This window comes from Enhydra lutris, unplaced genomic scaffold (genome assembly GCF_002288905.1).
Source record: "Enhydra lutris kenyoni isolate GAN:26980312 unplaced genomic scaffold, ASM228890v2 scaffoldscaffold55, whole genome shotgun sequence".
In the NCBI taxonomy this organism is placed as follows: Eukaryota; Metazoa; Chordata; class Mammalia; order Carnivora; family Mustelidae; genus Enhydra; species Enhydra lutris.
In genome coordinates this window covers 607,822-629,606 of record NW_019154139.1, presented here as the reverse complement: position 1 = coordinate 629,606, position 21,785 = coordinate 607,822, and the positions used below count along the sequence as shown (strand labels likewise).

Below are 21,785 nucleotides of genomic sequence, written 5' to 3'. Positions count from 1 at the left end.
TGCTTTACCTCTCATTTTTCTCAGAACCTGGGCAAAGTGATCCCTGAGAGACCCAAAATGAAAAAGGCCACGTTTACATGTTAGCATTTATTGCGCAGGAGATACTGAACTACATCACACGCAAACGAAAACAGAATTATAAATTTCTAAAACCCCATTAGCCTCTGTTCCTCAAGCTCTCTTCGAAATAAAGTACAAGCCAGTGCTAAGCCCCCAGGTGTCTAATTCCAGCTTGGAGACTCAGATTTTTCTGTCCCCAGGACAACATCAGCATGGACTGTGCTGCCTTTGTCCCAGGCTCCTAGCAGAGCCCCTTGGCCTCCTGGCCTGAACGCCACAGGAAGAGGAGGGGACGGGAACTGTGGCTGGGGGACCTGTGCGCACGCGCACACGCGGGTGGGTGTGTGCACGTGCAGGAGAGCCATCAATGGCATTCGGAAGACAGTCCACCTCTCCCGTGTCTCACCTACTTTCATCCTGTTTGAAAACGGCCCAGGTCATCGTGAATGCTCGTGAATATGGGCAGCCAGTCCCTTGGGCTTGGAAATGAGAAACCAGGGAGGATCCTGGAATCCACCCGCCAGGGCCACACTCGGCCAGCCCCAGACAATCCTCACTAATGAGCCACGGTAGAGGACCTCAACGCAGCAAGGAGCAAACCTTAGCACCTTCCAGCAGAGCAGAGGGCCGCCCCACTCCTTCCACGGGAGGCAGAGGTGGGTTGCCTTGGGAATGAAAGCGCGGGCCAGGACAGTTCCTGGAACACTTCCAGAAGCCGCTCCCAGCTCATTGCGGTTTATCAGCGCAGTCAACTGGGAAAAGAGAACTGCGCTTCCAGAAATTCCAGGATACTCCCAGGACAAGGAGACGGCGCGAACTAGTTTTGGGACATGACTTTAACTGAAGCAAATGTTCTTCTCACACCACACTGTCTCAGGCAAAGGGGCAGGGACAGTGGGAGGAGACCCCCAGCCTGGGACTGACCTCAGGTGAGTGAGGTTAAGAAACAGACTGGCTGGAGGCTGCGTAGCAACGAGCCCCGCGGAGAGTTCCAGGGGCGTCCATCCGGCATTGTGAGCTTGGTAACAGGAGTGGAGGCAGAAACCATGACAGGGGAGGGGACCCACCTGCCTCAGCAAGGCCAGTGAGACCAGGAAATGGGGCCCAAGTTTGCAGAGCCTTGGACATGGCCCCACCCCAAAGAATACTGAGCCGTGGTGTGGCTCGGGTCACGCTCCGTATGGGTGCTGACCAAGGGCTCAGGAGCTGGAGGGCCCCTGGCCAAGGGCAGACCAGCACTGCTGGCGCGGACCTCCGCGCCCCCGGCGCGACACAGACACCAGCGCCACAGAGCAGGCAGGGTCCTTCTGCCACGACAGGGGTGAACAGAGAGAGAGCAGACACTGGGGCGCGTGGGCTTCACAGAGGGATGGCGGCCGTGCGCCCACGGCCCTGGGAACAAGGGCCTACCCTGACTCGTGAGACGCAATGGGGACACGCAGCTGTGCTCTCTTGTCAGAAACCACACTGGCAGGCTGGGCCCTGGTCCAGGCCCGTCTCAGAAGAGAAACCCTGTTAGACTCACGTGGGGCCGTGTGTGTCTGCTCAACACGAGCAAGCCAGGGACGCCGGCCCGGAGCTGGAGGAGCGGACGGGGGCTGGCCACACGTCCCAGCCTATGTATCAGCCCCGGAGGGCTTGGCTCCGAAGGGGCCCGGGCTCGCCTGCAGGCCCCACTGCTCACGAGGGGGGCGCCTCAGGGCCAGGAACCTACAGACCAATAAGCAGAATTAAACTACTCTAAGAAATGAAAACTCCACCTTGCCACCGGGCCTGGCTGGGCAGTGGTAGCTGGAGGACCACGAGCCAGGCAGGGCCCCGCTCCTGCCTCGGTCTCCCCAGCCCGCGCTCACTGGGCCATCTGCACCACGACGGCCCGCCAGGCTTTCTCCTTGTCGAACTCCTTCAGGGGGCTTCTGGACACCTGTGGCCAAACAGGCAGAGTGTTACTTCCCCTGGGCCCCCCACCCCCGCGGCAGCAGGCAGGCGGGAAAGCTGTTCACTGGAGAGCTTCTCTCACCTGTGACAACACAGGAAACAGCACAGGACCCCAGGGGTGGGGAGGCCATGGACACCCCGGCCCCTCCACCTCCCACATCCCCCCCTGGAACACAGCTGGGCAGGGGTGGGAGGCCACGCGAGCGTCCGCCCCACAGACATCCCAGCACCTGCAGCACAAGCATCTGCATACAGTAGGCGCCCAATAAACAGACACCACAGTGCAGGAATCAACAGGGCAGGTGAGGGCCTCCAAACTCTTCCTGGGGGGAGGGGACCAGCACCCCTGCAGAGAAGGGGCCTGAGGAGAATACCTGAGGCCAAGGTCAGCAGATGGGAACAGGGAGGCCAGCTGCCCGGCCCCTGGGCCTCTGGACCTGCTGTTTTGGAATCTTCTGGGAGTTCTAACTCAGCAGTCAGCACAGAGGTGTCCCCACCCAGACAAGGTGGGTCTCTGGTAGGTCCTGGGGGCAACGCCATCCCGTCCCTGCCGGAGACCAGCCCTCACGGATAAAAAGCAGGAGAGGACACCGCCTCTGGATCTCAGTGAAAGAGAGCACAGGGCAGGACGGAGGGCCCAGCTCGCTGAGCAGGGGCCCACGGCGAGAGCTCGGGCACGCACAAAGGCCAGTCCACGGTATGAACACCTCACGGGGAGCGCACTGACCCGTGGCCTTCCAGCCGTGGGGGCCTCGAGCCTGGCGGAGGGGCTGGCATGAATCTCCAGAGCCTGCCGGCCAGAGGTCACTTACACCACCCGTCGGGGTGGGCAGGCGCCCCTGAGAGGGGCCGGGAAAGGACCGCCGCGACCTGTGTGGGTCCTGAGCAACTTCCTGTCCGGTGCACAACACCTTTTCAGGAACACATGTGAGCACCGAGCCGCCCAACCAGCCAGGACGGTCCCCTCCGCTGCTCACCTCCCCCGCGGGGCGCGCGGGCGGGCCGGCCTGCACGGTGTCCCAGGACGCGGCCAGCTTGAAGCTCACGCACTGCATGACGGTGCCCGTGTTGAGGCCGGCCTGGAGCAGCAGGGTCAGCAGCAGCAGCAGCAGCAGCACGTCGTAGGATTGCTGCGGAAACAGGGCGGTGAGCGGCGCGGCCCGCGTGGGACAGGCTGCTTCCGCCGGCCGAGGGAGGCCGTGCAGGCAGTGCCTGGGCTCCAGGCTGAGCTGAGCCACTGCGACTCGATCCAGGTAAGAGCCCTTCTGCACAAGGATTTCTGTCTCACCGACAGGAGGCGAGGGAATCGATTCTGCCCCACATTCTGCAGCCCTGGGTTTGACAGGACACGAAGATGGCCCCGGGGCTCCCCGCCTAGTCTCCCGTGCCCCGACACCACCACCCATAGGGCCCCATGTGACGACACAGAGGGCGTCCCCGTGGGGTGGGGTCCCCGGCTGTGTGAAGCAGGCCGCCCTGGGACGCCCGGGCCATGGCCCACGGACGCCACCCACCTTCCCCCGGAGCTGAGCCTGGCGGCTGCTGGAAAAGAAACTTCCGAGGAGCGCCTGGCACAGCAGGGGGTGGGGGACGGAGGGAGCCTTGGCGAGCAAAGGATCCTGGCGCGCCCCCGGCCCTCCCAGCCCAGGCGACCTTCGGCAGAGACACAAAACCCCAGCTCCACACAGTGTCACTGTGGAAACACCTCTTCGCAAGTTAACGTACAAATCTATCCACAAGCCCAGTTTAAAAAAAAAAAAAATGCTTCTGGAGCCAAGCAGCTTGATTCTAAAACCCACACAGGAAAACACACACACAACTAAGGGGACCCTGAGAAGCGGTGACGGCTAAGTAGGCAACAGGCCTGGTCCAACATGAAGCCAGTCGGCAAACTTCCAGGACCGGCACCCCGCGGCACTGGCTACGTGTGAGAGCGGCAGGCGCAGAAACAGGCCGGCAGGGCCAGAAGCTCCACTGCGCGCAGGGCTGCAGGTCCCCGAAGGGCAGGGAAGGTGGACGTTCTAGTCCCCAGCGTCTGACAGCCTCGTGCTCTAGGTCAGCTCCTGCCAGACGCAAGCACCAGCCTTTCTCATGGCGATGGAAACTCCAGAAGTAGCAAAGGAAGAGACTGACCAACTTAACAGCATAAACAGAGACGTCCTCAGGACAGAAGTCACAGCTGTCGGGCGGGGGCCAGTGTCTGGACCCTCCGTTCCACAGCGCCAGTCTCCCAAATACCGGTTGAGTGCAAGACCCCCGGAAAGTGGGCAAGACACAGACGCAGGGGCCACTAGGAACGACAGGCCAGCACCGCCACACACAGTCCAAGGCCACGTGTGTCCAGAGAGATGCCCACGGCAGCCACACCCGCGCACGGCCTCCCCCACATGACAAAACCAGTGACGAGCCCCAGAGAAAGGTGGCTACAGCGCGTGCAGAGGATGAAAGCCGAGTCCGCGGTGGCGCTCAGAAGGGAAGGGCGCCACCCGTCACACCGCGCGTCACACCACATGCAGCTTGTCGGAGACGCGGACACGAGACCCAGGTGTCCGTCACCTTTCTTCAGCCCTCAGTGTAGAACAATGGCTCAGGCGAGGCCAGCCGCCAGGGCCTGTGCCAGGTGCTGGGACGCGGTGTCCGCAGGTGCCCGGCTCACACTCAGTCATGGTTGTTTCCGACCCACGAGAGCCCCACACCCAGCCCCGGCCCGGGTGCTCCGGCAGCTGCTGCTAAGCCAGACGGACGCTGACCACACGCGCCCCAGACCCCACGCCCACTGGCATCACAGGAAACGGACCAACACGTGCAAACTTCTTCCAGACACTTAGCCTGGACTCCAAGAGTCAGTGTCGCGGGGGCAGAGGCGGGGACCGCTGATGGACAGACTCAGCCAGTCCCGCTCCAGAAGCTTCCCTCGGGAGGCACACCCTCGGGCTGGTCTGTGTGCACTGCCCGAAGGCCACACTGCGTGATTTCAGGCCCGTCGACTGCCACATGGGGCTGTGGGCATGTAGGAGGAAGTCCTTTTGGAAATTCCGAAGTACTCCTGGGGAAGGCTCCCACCGTCAGACCCTGGCCAGTCCCTTCAGATGCTTCTGAAAAATGACACACCTGTGTATGTGCTCCCAGCCGTCGTGGAAACACACGTGTGCAAACAGCATGTAGCTGCTGGGGATCTTGGTGCTCAGGCGTCTTTCCGTCTGTGTGTCTGTGTCTGAAATTTCTCATGACAGACACTTGGGAGCGAACAGCGCACGTACTGGTAAGAAGCAGAGTTACCTCAGCAATAAACCTGGGGCCGCGTGTCTGAGCCCACGGAGGGACTAGAAAGTCCGCATGTTCCTATGTGGAAAGGCCCTCAATTCTCCTCAAATTTGTCTAGAGATAAAACGGAATTCCAACAAGGTTGTCACACACCCACATGGAGAGCGGGTTCTACCGTGGCCATGGGAGCAGGAAGGGCCGAGAATCTCCCAGAGAGCCGTGAAGAAGGGGTGTCGGGGTGTGCTGCGACACCAGACAGAACGGCCCAAACTTTGAAACAGAGCAGCTTGCGCAGAGCAGGGCTGGGGCGGCACGGGCGTCCGAGCAGGAGCCGGACACCTGGTTGTCCCACAGAAGCGAGTCCGGGGCTGCTCAGGCCACATATGGGAGCAGCTCCGGCAGGCCGGACGCTCGGCCAGGCCACGTGTCCTGGGAGACCCCTCCCGCACAGCCCACGGGGCAGCAAGGCCACGTCCACACAGGGTTCTGAGCGAAAGGAGCACATACCTCCACGGCGGGCGGGTAGTCCTTGAAGATCTCCAGGATCCTCATGATGCTGAACGACAGGTACCCAGAGGCGGTGAACAGCAGCGGGGACGTGAGGCTGCAGATGGCGATCAGCATCTCCACCTGCGGGAGAAGATGGGCGCTCGGCTCGGCCGGGCCAGTGGGCCTGGGAGCCACAGCCGGCACAGGTGTGGGCAGACGTTGGCGTCTGCATTCTGCCTGAGGCTCCTGCTAGGGTCTGAGCTTGGTCTCCCGTGAACTCCGAGACCCCCAGCTTCCTCACAACTACCCACTCTGTTGGGAGAGGGACACACGCGCAGCTGGCCTCTCACAGTGGTGCGCAGACCGTGCCACCGGGTGGGCCGGGCCGCCAGGCACACGGGGGCTGCAAAGTATGAATGCGGGGAGTTCGGGCCCAAACTGAGTGTCTGTCGCTGTCCGACAGCGGGTCACCTGACAAGACGCAGCAGGCTGAGGCTGGTGGGCCAGCGTCCGCCCCGCTGAGTCCCAGGACTGTCTCGGGACTCCCCCCGCCCACCATTTCCGCAGACAGTCCCACCCTCCAAGCAGCACCCGCCAGGCCTCCCTGCCCACCCCGCCGCCCGGTTCCCACTGCTGCCACCGTGGGGGAGAGCTAGGGAAGGGGCCAGGCGGCCAGGCCTCACTTACCAGACACCTGCTGGGGCACTCAGCCGTGACGTGACTGGCAATAGCACTCGGGAAACACTAGGAGGAGAGAGAACACAGCCTCAGAGGGGCTGGCAGGGACGGCTGCTCCCTGTGCTCTCCTGTTTCGGGGGTCCAGCGGGCTGGGGCTGGGATGGAGAGGAGAGGGGCGGCCTCTACAAGGCTATGGAGGAGCTGGGGGAGCCGCCCCAGGGTCATTCCGTCGGCCGAGCCGGGCTGCCTGCCCCCAGCAGCCGTGTGCGAACCTGCCGACACGGAGACGTCCTCGGGGACCGCGCTCCACCAGCACCCAGCACGCGGCGCTCCCACGGGTTCAACAGCACCGCGGCGTCCATATCCGCCCCATCCCCAGTAACATCCCGCCGTCTCTGACCCTGCTTTGGGCTGACCAGAGACCCTCGCCCTCCACGGTCAGACGTGGGCGTTTCTGAAGAGCGCACCAGCTCGCTGCAGGCTAGCCTCGGCCGGGGGGGACTCAGAGGCCCCCAGGACCACCCGCCGCGCTGACTGCTCCACTGCGCAGGTCCCCTGCCCCTTCGGTGACACGGGTCCGCTTCATCTTACTGGAAGGGACAGATTTACTCGGACGCCATCTGGGTCACACAGTCCAGGCGGGGGAGAGAAGCAGGAGGACACGTCCTTCCCGAGGAGACCAGGGCTGGGCCCGCCGAGCCGACTGAGCCCATGGACCCAAGTGTGTGCAGGCGCTGATTAGCCACATGCCCTCATGGGAAGGGACACACCCACGACCTGGGTGGGCACGGCTCGGACCCCTGGACACTGGGAGGCGTCTGCACTGGCTTAGGACTCTGGCTTGAGGGTGAGCGGGACACAGTAGGCTCTGCAGCAGGAGGACAGAGAGGGGAGCAGCCCTCTGAAGGCGCTGGTCTCAGCAGGGGTGTGGGCATGGCTGCAGAGGTGAGTGGGGCGGGCCTGGAGCCTGGGGTGAAGGTGCTCCAGCAAGCTCTCTGGTCGGAAGCAGAGGGGGACCTCTGGGTGCAGAGCAGTCGCTTAGGAAGATTCAGTGGCCCCGGCATGCCGGGAGCAGGGCTCAGGTCTGCTGGGTGGTTCCTCCAGCCCCAGGCCCTGGACAGCGGGAAAATGGCCTGTGGCGGGGAGCTGTTCACACACACACACACACACACACACACACACACACACACACACACCACTGGCCCAGGGATGGCACAGGAACAGGCTTCCAGCCAGGACCCAAGCCCTAGACCGCGGCCTGGTCTATGACCTTGGCCTCTCCTACTGTTCCCAGACCACCCCTCCCCACCAGGGACCACCCGTGATCCTTTTCTCTCCTCATTCCACATCTGGGGGCGCAGGGGGCACCTGCAGAGAGAGAGGCCCAAGGAGGCTGGTCTGGGGATGATGGCCACACCATCCTCTCCGCCTGCTCTCTCTCCCCAGGCTCCAGTCCTTGGGAGGTCCCTTGGCCATCATTCCCAGGGCTCGGCCAGGCTGGGCACAGGCGCCCATGGTGTTGCTCTGAGCCGTGGGATGCAGCAGGACTCCGGGCCCAGCGTCCAGAGGAGACACCAGTCCCCCTTCCTGTGGCTGAATGTGCTAGCAGGCAGCACCTCCAGGAGAGCAGGAGGACCAGGCCAGGGATGCTCCCTGTGTCCTGTCCACTCAGACAGGATGGCCCTGGACAGCAGGGTGGGACAAACCAGCCCCTCCTGCAGGCGCCCCATGCGACCCAGGGACGTGGCAAAGCAGCCCCGGGGTGACCACATCTGGGAGCATGGGGCACGCAGGGGTCGATCTTAACCATTCCATGTGGCAGTGAGGAGCCCACACCTGCCAAGGCCGCCTGTGGCTGCAGATGGGAGACGCTGGGCATTTCTGTTCGACACGAGCAACGTCCCCTGCTGTCAGTGACGACAGACTTGCTCATCAGACCATGAGGCCACCAGGAGTACTCACGGCCACTAAGATCCAAAAGAACGTCACTGAGAGGTGCGGCCCCGAGACAGCGTCGTCCACGTTCAGAGCAATGACGCCACCCAGGACGGCAGAGACGCCAGCAATCACCTCGATGACCTGGGGGGCAGAGCACACAGGCGGGGTCACCCAGGGAAAGCGTCTTGCATGCGGCCGGCGGGCAGGGGTGCGACTGCTCTAAGAGCTCAGGGCAAAGGAGCCAACACGTGGAAATGCTGAGGACAACCTCTACGAGAACATGGAAAAATGCATAGTTTCCAACTCAAAATTGCTGGGAAAAGTTAAAAAGCAGGACGACACTCCCACACTTTCCAGGTGGGAAAGGCCCTGGAAGGCAAAGCAACGAGAAAACCGAGAAGCGACAAAACTCGGCACACACGTGGCCACGTGGTGACATGGGCTGCCCACGAGGGACGGCGTCCACGAGGCCCCGGACAGGACGGCAGTCCCACACAGTGCTGGAAGCGTCCCCAAACACAAGCGGGGCTGAACGTCGGGGCAAAAGGGCACAGCCCACAGGGCCGATGGCGGGAGAGCCGGGCCACTGACCCGGTCAGCACAGGCTTTATGACGAACGCCGGCGGGGGACTTGCTAAGTGATGACAGAAGGAAACCTGCACGTGTCCGGGGACACAAGCTCCAGACACCGCGGCGGGGAGCTACAGAAACGAGGAAGGCTGCGCTCAGAACGGAGGGTTATCAGAACAAGTGGAAAACACCCAAGTCTGGAAACAGGTGACCAGAGAGGGTGGCCACGACACCCCTTCCAACCAGGATCCTTGTGAGAGGAAGGGGGTGAACCTGAGGACCGCCCCGGAGAGCAGGGGACACTCAGGACGCTGTGTCACACGACCCTCCGCACGTAAATAAAGGGAAGTCTATCTCACCGAATAGGACTTCAGGACCCGGGCAGGAAAGGCCACTTCATACAGCGCGTTGGCACCGTCCGGCATGGGACCCTGAGAGGAAAGACACGTTTGGCTGCTGACATCACAGGTGCCCAGGGGCGGGGGTGCACCCTAAGAGAGCCGCTGCCCCCGCTCTCCACACCAGACCCTGTGCTGAGGTCAGAGGTTCTCCCCGCCTGTGTAAATGGGGTTCGTTGCTGCTCGGTTTTCAAGGTGACACTTGCTATAGACTTTGTCTCTGCGTGGGAAACGCCGGGCCCCGGGTCTGGACCAGAACCACACGGAGCGGGGAGGTCGCGTCGCACCTTCCACTGTGCTCCCTGCAGCCATGAGCCTCGGGACTCCCTGGAGATGTGGGGCTGTGTGGGGCGCCCAGGGGCAGGCTTCCGTCCCGCCGACCTGTGCTCTGGGGCGCCAGCTGGGGATCCTGCGCAGCCCGTGGCCGGACCCACCTTCTGCTTACAGGGCGCCTCGCTGGACCGTGCTGAGATGATCACTGTGGCTGCCATGAAAATCTCCAACAGAAGGAGCAGAATCAGATTGAAATTTATCTGCCAAAAGAGAACACATGTGTCTATAAAACAGAATCTTCACTTGCTTTCCATAAACGCAGACAATCCCACGGACAGGCTTAGAAGTCCAAGCTCCAGGCAGCCTTCCTGAGCAAGGCCAGATGCTAGGCACAGGGGCCACACACCCCCTAGGACTCTGACTCTCTCTCTCTCGAAACCATTCTTAGCTCTAGGCCTGGATTTGGCGACCCCCGAGATAGCCCTTCCTTAGTGGTTTGCCCCTCCTGGGTATTTAAAGATACAAAAACTGAAGTTCATTTCAAAACTGGGAGCCTTTACACAGCTCTGTGCAGGACGCCAAGGCCTGAAGAGGCCAGGGCCTCGGGGATGAGACGGTAGTTCCACATCGTGACTGTGTCGGCCACTATAGAAAACCTGTGTCTCTGATAACAATCACAGAACAAAATGCTAAAAACAAACAAACAAAACCTAATTAATAAATTATAGGATATGCATGCAAGCTGGCTGACCTGGGGCCCTGGTCGCCCACCCTCTCTGTGGGGCTCACGGCCTCGGGGCCTCCCTCACCCGCCCCCAACCCCAGGGCAGGTGCCCCACAACCAGGGAAGCCCGGAGCCCGTGGACGGTAGTCACACGAGCCAGTCCTCAGCCTGTTCCCCTGCCTTGTCCGTTCCTTCCCTTGTCCGTTCCTTCCTGCCCTCGTCCCTTCCCGCTCTGCCTCCTGGTGCTTCCCTCAGGGGCCCCCAGCCTGGGCACGGCCTGCCCCCCCCTTCCTGGGGCTGTGAGGGATGAGCTAGCTTCCCGACAGCGGCTGTCTCCTGGTCGCAGGCCTCCGCAGCCCCGAGTGATAATAAAACCACATTTAAAATCAGATGAAGTTAATATGTTTGATCTACAGAACTCTACATGCAAAATAAAACAGACAACGTTTGTTCTTTTATATATTTGGTGGAATGTTAACAGAAACTGACCATCTACTAAGCCACAAAATAGCCTAGGTAAATTCCAAAAAATCTACACAAGTTGTACATTCTGACTGTAAAAATAACATTAGAAAACAACAAATGGAAGGTTTTAAAAAATAATCCCATGGGTCTGTTTCATCAGGTTCTTGACAAGAAACCTAGGGATAGCCATGAGGAGGGACTGGAGGAAACCCACCAGTGTGGCAGCGACCAGTGAGGACCAGGGGAGGGAGGGCATGACCATGAAAGAGGACCGAGCCCCCGTCCCAGCACCCCGGAGGGCTCAGAGCCAGGGGACGGACACACTAACCACTCGCTAACAACCCGTCTCCATCTCTCACGGGCACACGTGCTGCCTCCTGGCACAGGCAGGCAGGCATTGCGTGGGAAGCAGGTCTGGAGAGGCAAACGGGAGGCGTGCAAATCCCTAAAACCAAGCAAGGATGAAATGCTACGTGTCGGATCGGAGGCAGCTAAGCCGGAGCTTGGAGACGGAGCAGACGCACCCCAGTGGGCTCGGCTGCCAGCCCACCACGGATGGAGGGCTCCGACCCCCTGCTGGCCCACCCAGAAGCAGCCCCGGACACATGGGAAAGAGAGCACGGCAACCACAGACAAACCAAAGCAAGAGCTGGTTCTTCGCAAGGATGTATAAGGCAGATACGATGAAGACACGTGAAATTCTGAATGAAAAGAAGTTACACATGGCTGTCCAATTGGACAGCTATTGTAGAATGAAACTCGACCATTTTCTTACACCACACACAAAGATAAACTCAAAATGGATAAAAGACCTCAATGTGAGGCAGGAATCTATCAAAATCTTAGAGGAGAACATAGGCAGTAACCACTTAGACATCGGCCACAGCAATGTCTTTCAAGACACATCTCCAAAGGCAAAGGAAATGAAAGCGAAAATGAACTTTTGGAACTTCATCAAGATCAAAAGCTTCTGGGAGGTGCCTGGGTGGCTCAGTGGGTTAAAGCCTCTGCCTTCGGCTCAGGTCGTGATCCCAGGGTCCTGGGTCCAGGGTCCCACATTGGGCTCTCTGCTCAGCGGGGAGCCTGCTTCCCTCTCTCTCTGCCCGCCTCTCTGCCTACTTGTGATCTCTCTCTGTCAAATAAAGAAATAAAATCTTTAAATAAAAAAAAAAGATCAAAACCTTCTGCACAGCAAAGGAAACAGTCAACAAAGAGGCAACCCACGGAATGGGAGAAGATATTCCCAAATGACAGTACGGACAAAAGGTTGATACCAGGATCTATAAAGAACTCCTCAAACTCAACACACACAAAACAGACAATCACATCAAAAAATGGGCAGAAGACATGAACAGACACTTCTCCAATGAAGACATACAGATGGCTATCAGACACATGAAAAAATGTTCATCACTAGCCATCAGGGAGATTGAAATTAAAACCACACTGAGACACCGCCTTACACCAGTTAGAATGGCCAAAATTAGCAAGACGGGAAACAACATGTGTTGGAGGGGATGTGGAGAAAGGGGAACCCTCTTACACTGTTGGTGGGAATGCAAGTTGGTGCGGCCACTTTGGAGAACAGTGTGGAGATTCCTTAAGAAAGTAAAAACAGAACTTCCCTATGACTCTGCAATTGCACTACTGGGTATTTACCCCAAAGATATAGATGTAGTGAAAAGAAGGTCCATCTGTACCCCAGTGTTCATAGCAGCAATGGCCACAGTCAGCAAACTGTGGAAAGAACCAAGATGCCCTTCAACAGACGAATGGATAAGGAAGATGTGGTCCGTATACACTATGGAGTATGATGCCTCCATCAGAAAGGACAAATACCCAACTTTTGTAGCAACATGGACGGGACTGGAGGAGATTATGCTGAGTGAAATAAGTCAAGCAGAGAGAGTCAGTTGTCGTATGGTTTCACTTATTTGTGGAGCATAAGGAATAACACGAAGGACATAGGGAGATGGAGAGGAGAAGGGAGTTGGGGGAAATCGAAGGGGAGATGAACCATGAGAGACTGTGGACTCTGAGAAACAATCTGAGAGTTTGGAGGGGCGGGGGTTAGGGGTTGGGTGAGCCTGGTAGTGGGAATTGTGGAGGGCACAGATTGCATGGAGCACTGGGTGTGGTGCAAAAACAATGAATTCTGGAACACTAAACAGAAATTAAAAAATTAAAAAATAAAAGAACTTGCACTTAAAAAAAAGAAGTTCTAGATCACACACATAAAGCAGTAAGCAATGTTAGGGGTTATTATGTGCTGCTCATTTTTGAAAAACTGCATGATATGGAGAAATTTTTGATAAAAAGAGAAAAGCCAAACTTTCGCACAAGAAGAAACAGAAATTTGGGTGCCTGGGTGGCTAAGTGGGTTGAACCTCTGCCTTGGCTCTGGTCATGATCTCAGGGTCCTGGGATCGAGCCCCACATCAGGCTCTCTGCTCAGCGGGGAGCCTGCTTCCCTCTCTCTCTCTGCCTGCCTCTCTGCCTGCTTGTGATCTCTGTCTGTCAAATAAAGAAATAAAATCTTTAAAAGAAGGAGGAGGAGGAGGACGACGACGACGACATTGAGGAGGAAGAAGAAACAGAAATTTGTTGCTAATAATGACATCCTCCCTCAGCAAGGGCTCAGGATGGAGACTCCACGGTGTGTTCTACCCAACCTTTAAGCAGCAGTTTGCTCTGTCACGTCATTCCTAAACACAGAAGAGACCACTGCTGCCCAGTTCACTTTACAGCTCAGCAGAAGAAGGAAGCACCGGCCATCTCCGCAGATGGTGCGGAAATCCTGAACACAATGGTGGCTGGTCAGCCCATCTGAGTATCTACTGTAGTCGAGGAAAGAAGGCTCAACACCAGAAACACTGATCTGTCAAAGCAAGGAAAGAGCATCTTACAGATGCAAAATCAAACTATGAAACTTCAACACCTGTTTGGTTTTTTTTTAAGATTTTATTTATTTATTTGAGAGAGATCATAAGCAGGCAGAGAGGCAGCAGAGAGGAGGAAGCAGGCTCCCTGCCAAGCAGAGAGCCCGATGTGGGGCTCAATCCCAGGACCTCGAGACCATGACCTGAGCCAAAGGCAGAGGCTTTAACCAACTGAGCCACCCAGGTGCCCCTGTTTATATTTTTAAAATGAAAAGGTCACGGTAAACCGGCAGGTGAAGACAACGTTAAATGTAATGGAGAGTCTTTGGCTGCAACTTGTGTGGGGTCAGGAATAAGACAGAGACGCCCCACAGACGCCCCACGGTTTCCCACGGTGCTGGAAACCCGCCACAGCTCCTCAGAAAGAAGGAGCCAGATGACGCGCTCACCCGCACATAAATCCCACACAACCCCCAAAACTGTGAAGGATAAGAAAGTTCAGCAGAGTTTCCAGACATGAAATCAACTGACGAAACACCTTTTTATTTAAAAACCGCACAGTGTGAACATTCCCCCAGCAGCAAGGGCCGACCTCCTGGTTGATGATACGGGACAGGGTCGCTTGGGGAAGCTGGGGACGGGCACACAAGAACTCACCTACCATCTGTTCAAATTACTTTGAGTCTTAAAATATTTCCAAATAAAGAAAAAAATTAAATCCCCTGTCTCTGTACTCCAATAATCCATCTGAAGATGCCATTTGAAAAATAGCAACAAAACCTGTAAATGATGTAGGGATTACTTGCCCAAAATCCACAAAACACTGAGGCCCTAAGGATGGACCCAGAGGATGATCTGAATCCGTTGAGAGACCATGGAGGCCTCTTCACGGGGTGATTAACAGACCAAAGAGGCCACTGCTCACAAAGCTATTCCGTAAACTTGAAGTGACCACAACGCATCCCGGGATACTTGTTGAGGGACTCGGTAACCCTGTTCTGAAGCACCCTTGCAGCCCGAGGGCTCGGCACTGCAGGAGGGGAGGAGGGTGTGTGGTGCCCAGTGTGGCCCAGGAACAGATGGGGCAAGGATTTACTGGGAGGCGGGGTGCAGAGGGGGAACACAGGGCAGCTGTCAGGGCAGGGAGCTTGGGAGCATCGGGGATGAGACAGGGGGAGGGAAGTCGTGAGCGGCTGCCCCTGGGGTCCTCCCTGAGCACAGCAGACCAGGGAAGCTAGTGGGATCTGGGAAGCCTCAGCCCTGAGCAGGGGTGTGAGAGCCAGGCTGCCCCAATGCGGGTGTAGGAGACCCTGCAGAAGTGCGTCCCTATGGGCCCGCTCCTGGCAGGGGGCAGGGAAGCTGAGCCCCCTGGACCCACCCCGAAGAGTACGGGGAGACAGGACCCCCCGGGGACGCCGCACAGACCCACAGGGAGCTGAATGGGGACGGTGGAGGCGGGTGGGCTGTCTTGCACACGCCCTGTGGGGACGTCAGACATGCTCGCCCAGAGCCGGCCGGGAGGAGGCATGTGGGAATCCCGAATGGCCTGTCCCACCTGCAGCTTTCTATTTCCCCGTGTGTCCTTCCTCAGAACACACGTGTGTGTGCAAGTATGCGTGTGCAAGTGTGTGTGTGTACACACGCACACGCAGCCCCAGACCCTGGTGTTTCGGGCATTAGAGCCACGTGTCTTCAGTGCCATAGACTGCACTCCGGGTGCGCTGTGGCCCGGCCTTCAGGAGCCGGGAGCCCCCCCAAAGGCGTGGTTACCCCAGATTCCTGCACGGTGGCCCAGGTGGGGTGGAGACCAGAGCTCCAGCTCCAGGGTTGGCGGCGCTGCAGCCACGGGCCACGCTGGAGGAGAAGGCTGGGCGGCATGGGACTCTCTGCCTTGCTTTACCCAGTGTGTGTTGGGGGGGGTACTGTCCAGGGACACTGAGGGACACTGAGGATCTGCTTCGGTTCGGGTTTCTGGGCACCATCCCCAGGGCCGCCAGAGCCCCAGTTCCTGGCCGGGTGCACATGTTTCCCCAGGGTCTGCCCTGCCAGGGTGGGGGGCGCAGAGTCCCCTCCCCATGTGTCCTCCCTCAGAACACACGCAGACACCAGACAGTTTCCACAGAACGTGAGAGTCACCCTGGTGGGGGGAGGCAGGCTCCTTCTGCCTTCCGTGGCTTCTGGCCACACGCTGCTGGAAATGGCACCTCCCTGTGGCTTCCACTGACCTGTGTCGGCAGCGAGGCTGAAACCACCTCCAGCCGCCTGGGGTACTGTGCTTTCCTCCTTGGTGAGGACCCTCTCCCACGGACCCGCAGTGGGAGTGCCCCCACATGCCCTGGGGGGGTCCCCCTTATAGCGGGAGCTCCCGTGACTGCCCTGGTCGGGCTCCAGCAGCACCAGTGTGTTCCATGTCCAGGGCTGCTCTGGGCTGGCCCGGAAGCGGGGGCGGGGGGTGCTCCTTTGCCTTCTGGGATGGCTGTTTAAGAACTCCTGGTTGTGGGGTGAGTCCCCAGCTATTGTCCAGGGGCTGCCATCCCTGGCCCATGATTACAATTAGTGCTGGGTCCCGCTGCCATCGCAAGGTGCCCCCGTGTGGCATGTGCTCCTGGCAGGACTGATCTAACAAGGGCATCCTGGTTCTCAGTAAGACTTCCCGATCGATCGCCTACAAGTCAGCCTCACAAACCTACTGATCTCATCCGAGGACCTTCACATTTAACTCCATAAAATGCTTTTAGTATTTGAATTATAGTTTCCAAAATGTTCTGTTGCTGGTACAATTGTATGGAGATTTTCACGCCCAACAACCTTGCTACATGTGCTGAGTTCAAGGTCAAGTCAGTGGGAATCCACTCATCTGCAGACAATGGCGACAGGGGTGTCCCTGCCAAGTCCACGGGACAGTGTTCCTGCGACTGCCTGGGGGACTGGCCGACACTTCCTCGGGGCCACCGCACTCTCTTCCTGCCCTTAAAAAGAGGGAGTACGGCACTTCCCATAAAACAAGGCTTTTTTGTCTATTTTTTTTGAGGTAACCCTGATGATTCCTCTCTTGTAGGACACTCTTCTGGCATCACAGCTTAAACAGGGAGGTTGCTTCACTTTTCTTAGCGGCACACACACTAACAGTGCACCCTGGAATCAACAGCATCACAGGTTTGACAAAAAACGTTGTAAGAGAGACTCTGAAGATGTTATCAACAAATCCACGGATCCGGCACAACAGTCGAGAAAAGACCACTCTCAAACGCAAAAATAAAACTCCAGCCTTGCCAGACTCCAGAGCTCGGGCGCGCAGACCACATGGCTTCTGCACCGTTGCAGCCCAGCAGCCACACCCCCTCTCAGGCCCAGACTCAGCGGGACCAGAGCCCCCGCCCCCGCGGGAGCAGGAGGACCCGCCGCCCCACCCGGGACTCACGTCTATGGCTGAGGGCTTCACGACCAGTTTGCATCCAAACCAGATCAAGCAGGTTGTGGTGATGGCGAACGTGGACACAAACAGGATCTGAAAGTTGGGGATCTGGAAGACAAGACAGGGGTCACTCTTCCGAGCATAACTAAAAACTAATGGTATCATTGCACCAAATTCCAGGTCATTAATTAAAAATCCCCAGAATGTGCCACATGAGGACGAGCCAGGGCAAGGGCAATGGGGTGGCTCAGTCAGTAGAGCGCCAGACTCCTGAGTTTGGCCACGGTCCTGATCTCACTGTCCTGGGTTCGAGCCTCACGCTGGACTCTGTGCTCAGTGCGCGTCTGCTTGAAGGCCTCCCTCTCCCTCTGCCCCTCCCACCCCGTGCTCGCGCATGTGCACACGCACTCTCTAGCTCTCCCCCGCTAAAATAAATAAATAAAATTTAAAAAAAAACACCATAATGAGCCAAGGAGGGTGCGCTGCAGCCCCTCAAGGCCGGGGGGAGGGTACAGGAAGCCCTGTTGTGTGGGGCATAGGGGCTGCTGGCAGTGCGGACGCACCCGTCCACACGTGTGTGCAGACACACGCGCATGCACACAGATGCACACGGATACACACATGCACGCACGGGTGGGTGCCCGTCAGCCCTGCAGGCAGCCTGGGCCTCCTTCCCCACCGCCCACCTGGCACGTCCCGCCCTCCAAGGCTCCCGCATGGCCCGCAGCCGCGCCCGCAGAGCCTGCACGGAGGCCTGTACTCACCGCTCTGATGTTCCTCCGGGAAACCCCGAAGCTCACGATTGCTGAGGGGAGGCACTGCAAAGAAACCCGAGCTCCGTGAGCCGCGGCCAACCCCTGCTGTCCCCCCTGCAGCGCTCACGCTTCCAAATGACCCCAGACCTGCTGGCCAAACGAGGGCCGCCCGTCCAAGGCACAGGTGCTGGCAGCGGCGCAAGGTCTCAGGGCTTTGAAAACAATTTATTCTGGAAAAACTGTAACTTTTCCGAAGGGACAGAAGACGCAGAAAACGAAAGCTCTCCATGCTGAGCGCACTTAGAGCCAGCCATCGCCAGCTGCACGAGATCGAGGTTGTCCTGGCTGGAGAATTACCCCAGAAGGGAAACTCATCTCCGTGTGAAGAAGTGGAAATGTTCAGGAGTCCCAGAGCCCTGAGGAAGTTCTTGTCAGAGACCCCACAGTTGATCCCCACAGAAATGGAGGACGAGGAAGAGGGCAAGCGTGCGGGCAAACTTGGGGTGTCAGGGTAGTGGGGAGGTGGAGGGAAGGGCACCAGCCTGGGCACCATGGGTGCCAGGTGTCGCCCCTGTAGACACCAGGGCCCCCACAGACCCCACGAGCTACAGGGACAGAGCCTGTAAGGGTAGAGGGGAGCTGGCAGGAGCACGTGGCTTGTGTCCCCAGCCTGCCACTGCTGAGGGGGAAGGGTACCACCAAGGACTTTGCTGGAATGTCCAGCCCAGGTCAGTGCTGCCCGGGAGCATCTGGGCCAGACAGCACTGGGACCCCCAAGAAGGGCCGCTCCGGTGGTGAAAAAGGGCCACCGAGAAGGACCCAGAGACAACGGCAGGGAAAGGGTCCAATTCTCTCAAGGAGCTTTGTCCTAAGGGAGCAGAGGCCAGGCGTCCTGCCAGCTCAGGGACACCCGAAGCAGTGTGCAGCTCTTAGAAACCCAAGGGCTGTTTCCCGCCCGGGTGTCTGCGGCGAGAACCTCAGACAGCATCAAATTCTACTTGAAACTAAAGTCAGAAGGGGAGCAAGTGACAGCAACAGGCCAATCTCAAAGCCAACAACTCCCGACAGACAGCCGCAAAGCCCAGCACAGGCGGGGCGCCTGAGGAGCGGTGCTTACCGAGCCTGCCGCGCAGCGTAAGTAATCCATCTCCGAGGGAAACACGTTCCCCAGATAGAGCGAAAACCCCGACGTCACAAGCAGACAGCTCTGCAAAACAGCAGCACGGCTCAGGGGGCGAGATGGGCCCGCTGGGCCATCAGGCCACTCGACCACGAGTCCTCTGGCCAGGATGGCCAGCGCAGTCGCCAGCTCCCGCCACACCCGACTCCTCCCCTTCTCTCCCCAGCAGGGTCAGACTGAGCGGGAAGGGAGACGCCTCTGTCGGAATCTTGAGCAAGACATGGGGCTTCCCCTGGACGCTTGCTCACCCCAACACGGACAGGTCCAGGAGCCTTAGCATTCCACCCTCAGGGCCAGTCTCGGAGGCCGGGACACAGCGCCGTTCCGCGCTCTCTGCAAAGCTGGCCCAAGCGGACAGCCAGGAAATGACCACAAGGCCAAGGGCTTCCCGGCTGTGAGGGGCACCCGGGCCTCACGGCAGGCCTGAGAGATGGAAACGTCGCCAGGTTGAGGCTCTGGGTCCGGTCCAGGGTCGTGTGTGCCCCATCGTGATGGGAGCATGGGGTCCGGGGTCCTGGGAACAAGGGAGAACACGGTACTCGCCTAGGAGGAGCTACTTACCCCCATCAACACGGAGAGGACCCACGTCTTGTGGGTGAGGCATGGGGGCAGCCTTGTGGCCAGCTGTAGCTCGCTGGGCTTGGCGTCGGGGCCATAGCTCCCAGCCTCGGGCCGTGCCCGCTCCAGGGTGGGCGTCCTGTCGTAGCTCAGCTCCTCCCTGCCCTGCTCCTCCCGCGTCATGGTGCTCGGGCCACAGACCCCGGCATTAGAGGCCACGGGACCGCGGCTGCCGGGCCCCCTCCACTGCCACTGCCACACCAGCAAGAAAACAATTGTCGGTTCCGGCCCGCTCTGAAGCGTCGAGTTAGAGGAAGCTGCTCTCAGTAAAAGAAGTATCGTCCGTAGGAAAACGCCGTGAACCTGAAGAGAACAAGGACCCCTTCAGCCCCCGGTGCCCCAGCGCTGAGCGGCCGCCAGTGCCCCCGGGACGCGGGCCCCCGCACCCCCAGCCCGCACCCACAGTAGCAGCCCCGCGCCCGCTGGAGGTGCCCACCGAGCCGAGAGCCCGAAGGCGCCCACGGTGTGGCCGGTGTGCTCACCTCCAGAGGCTCCGGCCCTGGTCTCTGGGGAGTCAGGAGCCTTGGCTTCCAGCAACCGCTATTCACAGAGGAACAAAAGGGCGGCAAAGCCACGCCGTCGCCTCCCGAATTTCAATGAGACTTGAGAGTGGGACGCTGAGCTTCTGGGGCAGTCGTGTAAGGGCGAGGGCATCGGTGCCAGCCAGCTCTGCTCAGGGCCACGGAGGGGGGTGACCGCCCACCCGTGAGCAGTGTCCGGAGCTCGGAAGCCGGGTGGGGTTCAAACTAGGAGCTGCATGTTCACACCCTCTCGGGCGGCTGGTCCCGCGCTCTGCGACCCCAGAGGATGACCCGTCACCATGGCACACGCACACGAGTGCCTTCAATGCAGGCAGGGCCCTTGACCTGCTCGGAAGGGGGACTGGCTGGTTCCCGCGGCAGCCCGGCACTCCCACAGGCCCTTTATTTCTGCTCACTGAGCAAAAAGAAAGGATGGGAGTTTCCTTGCCCGGAAACACTGGCACCCTGACAGTCACTCTTTGTGGACACGGAAGCCATAAAATGGCTCAAATCAAAGCATTCTGAAAAACTGCTCCTCCAACTGCAAATCCACATGGCGCTGAAGCGAGGCGTGGGTTCTAGGTAACGGGCTGCTCTGTTGTCCTCCTCACCCACCAAACAAAGACCCGAATTTTGTCAAACTACAACCTGGCAAGTCAAGAAGGGATTTCGAACAGATTGAAGACTCTCCCAAACTTCTTCACTGCCTTTTTGTTTGTTCTGGTTTTTGGTGAGAGACGGGCTGGGTGGTGCAGTGGGAGGAGAGCGAACCTCCAGCAAACGCTGAGCAGAGCAGGGAGCCCGACACGGGACTCGATCCCAGGACCCCTAGATCATGACCTGAGCTGAAACCAAGAGTCAGATGCTTAACTGAGGGCACCACCCAGGCACCCCTTCCCGACCGTCTTCTGGATAACTGAATTAGGAGGAATCTAACAGGATGGAACCTTTTGTGTTTTCTTTTGAAGAAAAAAGTCAAGCAGATTTGAGCATTCCTGCAGCTTTCCAAGGTGGTTCCAAACAAAGAAACGGGACCAGGCCGCCTCGAATCGGAGACTGTGGAGCAGCCTCCTCGAGGCTCTGGACTCGTCAGCCCCTGAGAAGTGTGTCCTTGTTTCTGTTGGCAGCGCCAGTTTCCAGAACAAATCGTGTCTTCTCACACAAACTATTGTTCCTAAAATACCCTCCCTCCCTCGTCTGCCCGCTGAGATCCCACTCCTGTTTTAACATTTTCACCGCCATTCAGCAGACACTGACAGAGTGGACAGAGTAGACCACGGTCCTTCCCACGCGGAGTCCGCGCTCTAACCGGAGCACGGGAGTGCACCAAATAAACAGTGTGCTCTGTGACAGGAAGCACGTCGGGGAGTCAGGGCAGGGCTCAGTGAGGAGGAGGCAAGGAGCAGAGTCTCACCAAGAGACAGAACAGAGGTGCCACGCATGCAAAGGTCTTGAGGTGGCCAGGCTGGAGGATGATGGGCCGAGCCGTCACATGAGGGATGAGGCCGCTGTGAGTCTGACTTGGAGGCGGACCTTCTGGAAGATTTCGGGCACAGGAGCATCTGGGAGCAGGCTGTGAGGCAGCCGGTGGGGGCAGCTGCCGGCCGGGACCGTGGGCAG

General features: G+C 58.8%; 1 protein-coding gene across 1 annotated transcript; it reads right to left on the bottom strand.

The window, feature by feature from the left end:
• Positions 1–1,817: 1,817 nt before the first annotated feature.
• On the bottom strand, positions 1,818–19,794 carry LOC111157614 (megalencephalic leukoencephalopathy with subcortical cysts 1). Its single transcript, XM_022519189.1, has 11 exons — positions 19,588–19,794; positions 18,964–19,053; positions 17,856–17,909; positions 17,098–17,199; positions 9,770–9,868; positions 9,297–9,368; positions 8,392–8,508; positions 6,439–6,495; positions 5,770–5,892; positions 2,976–3,128; positions 1,818–1,984 (listed from the first exon to the last, which is right to left on the bottom strand). The coding sequence occupies exons 1-11, from the start codon at positions 19,765–19,767 to the stop codon at positions 1,910–1,912; spliced, it is 1,122 nt and encodes a 373-aa protein (XP_022374897.1). The 5' UTR covers positions 19,768–19,794; the 3' UTR covers positions 1,818–1,909.
• Positions 19,795–21,785: the final 1,991 nt, after the last annotated feature.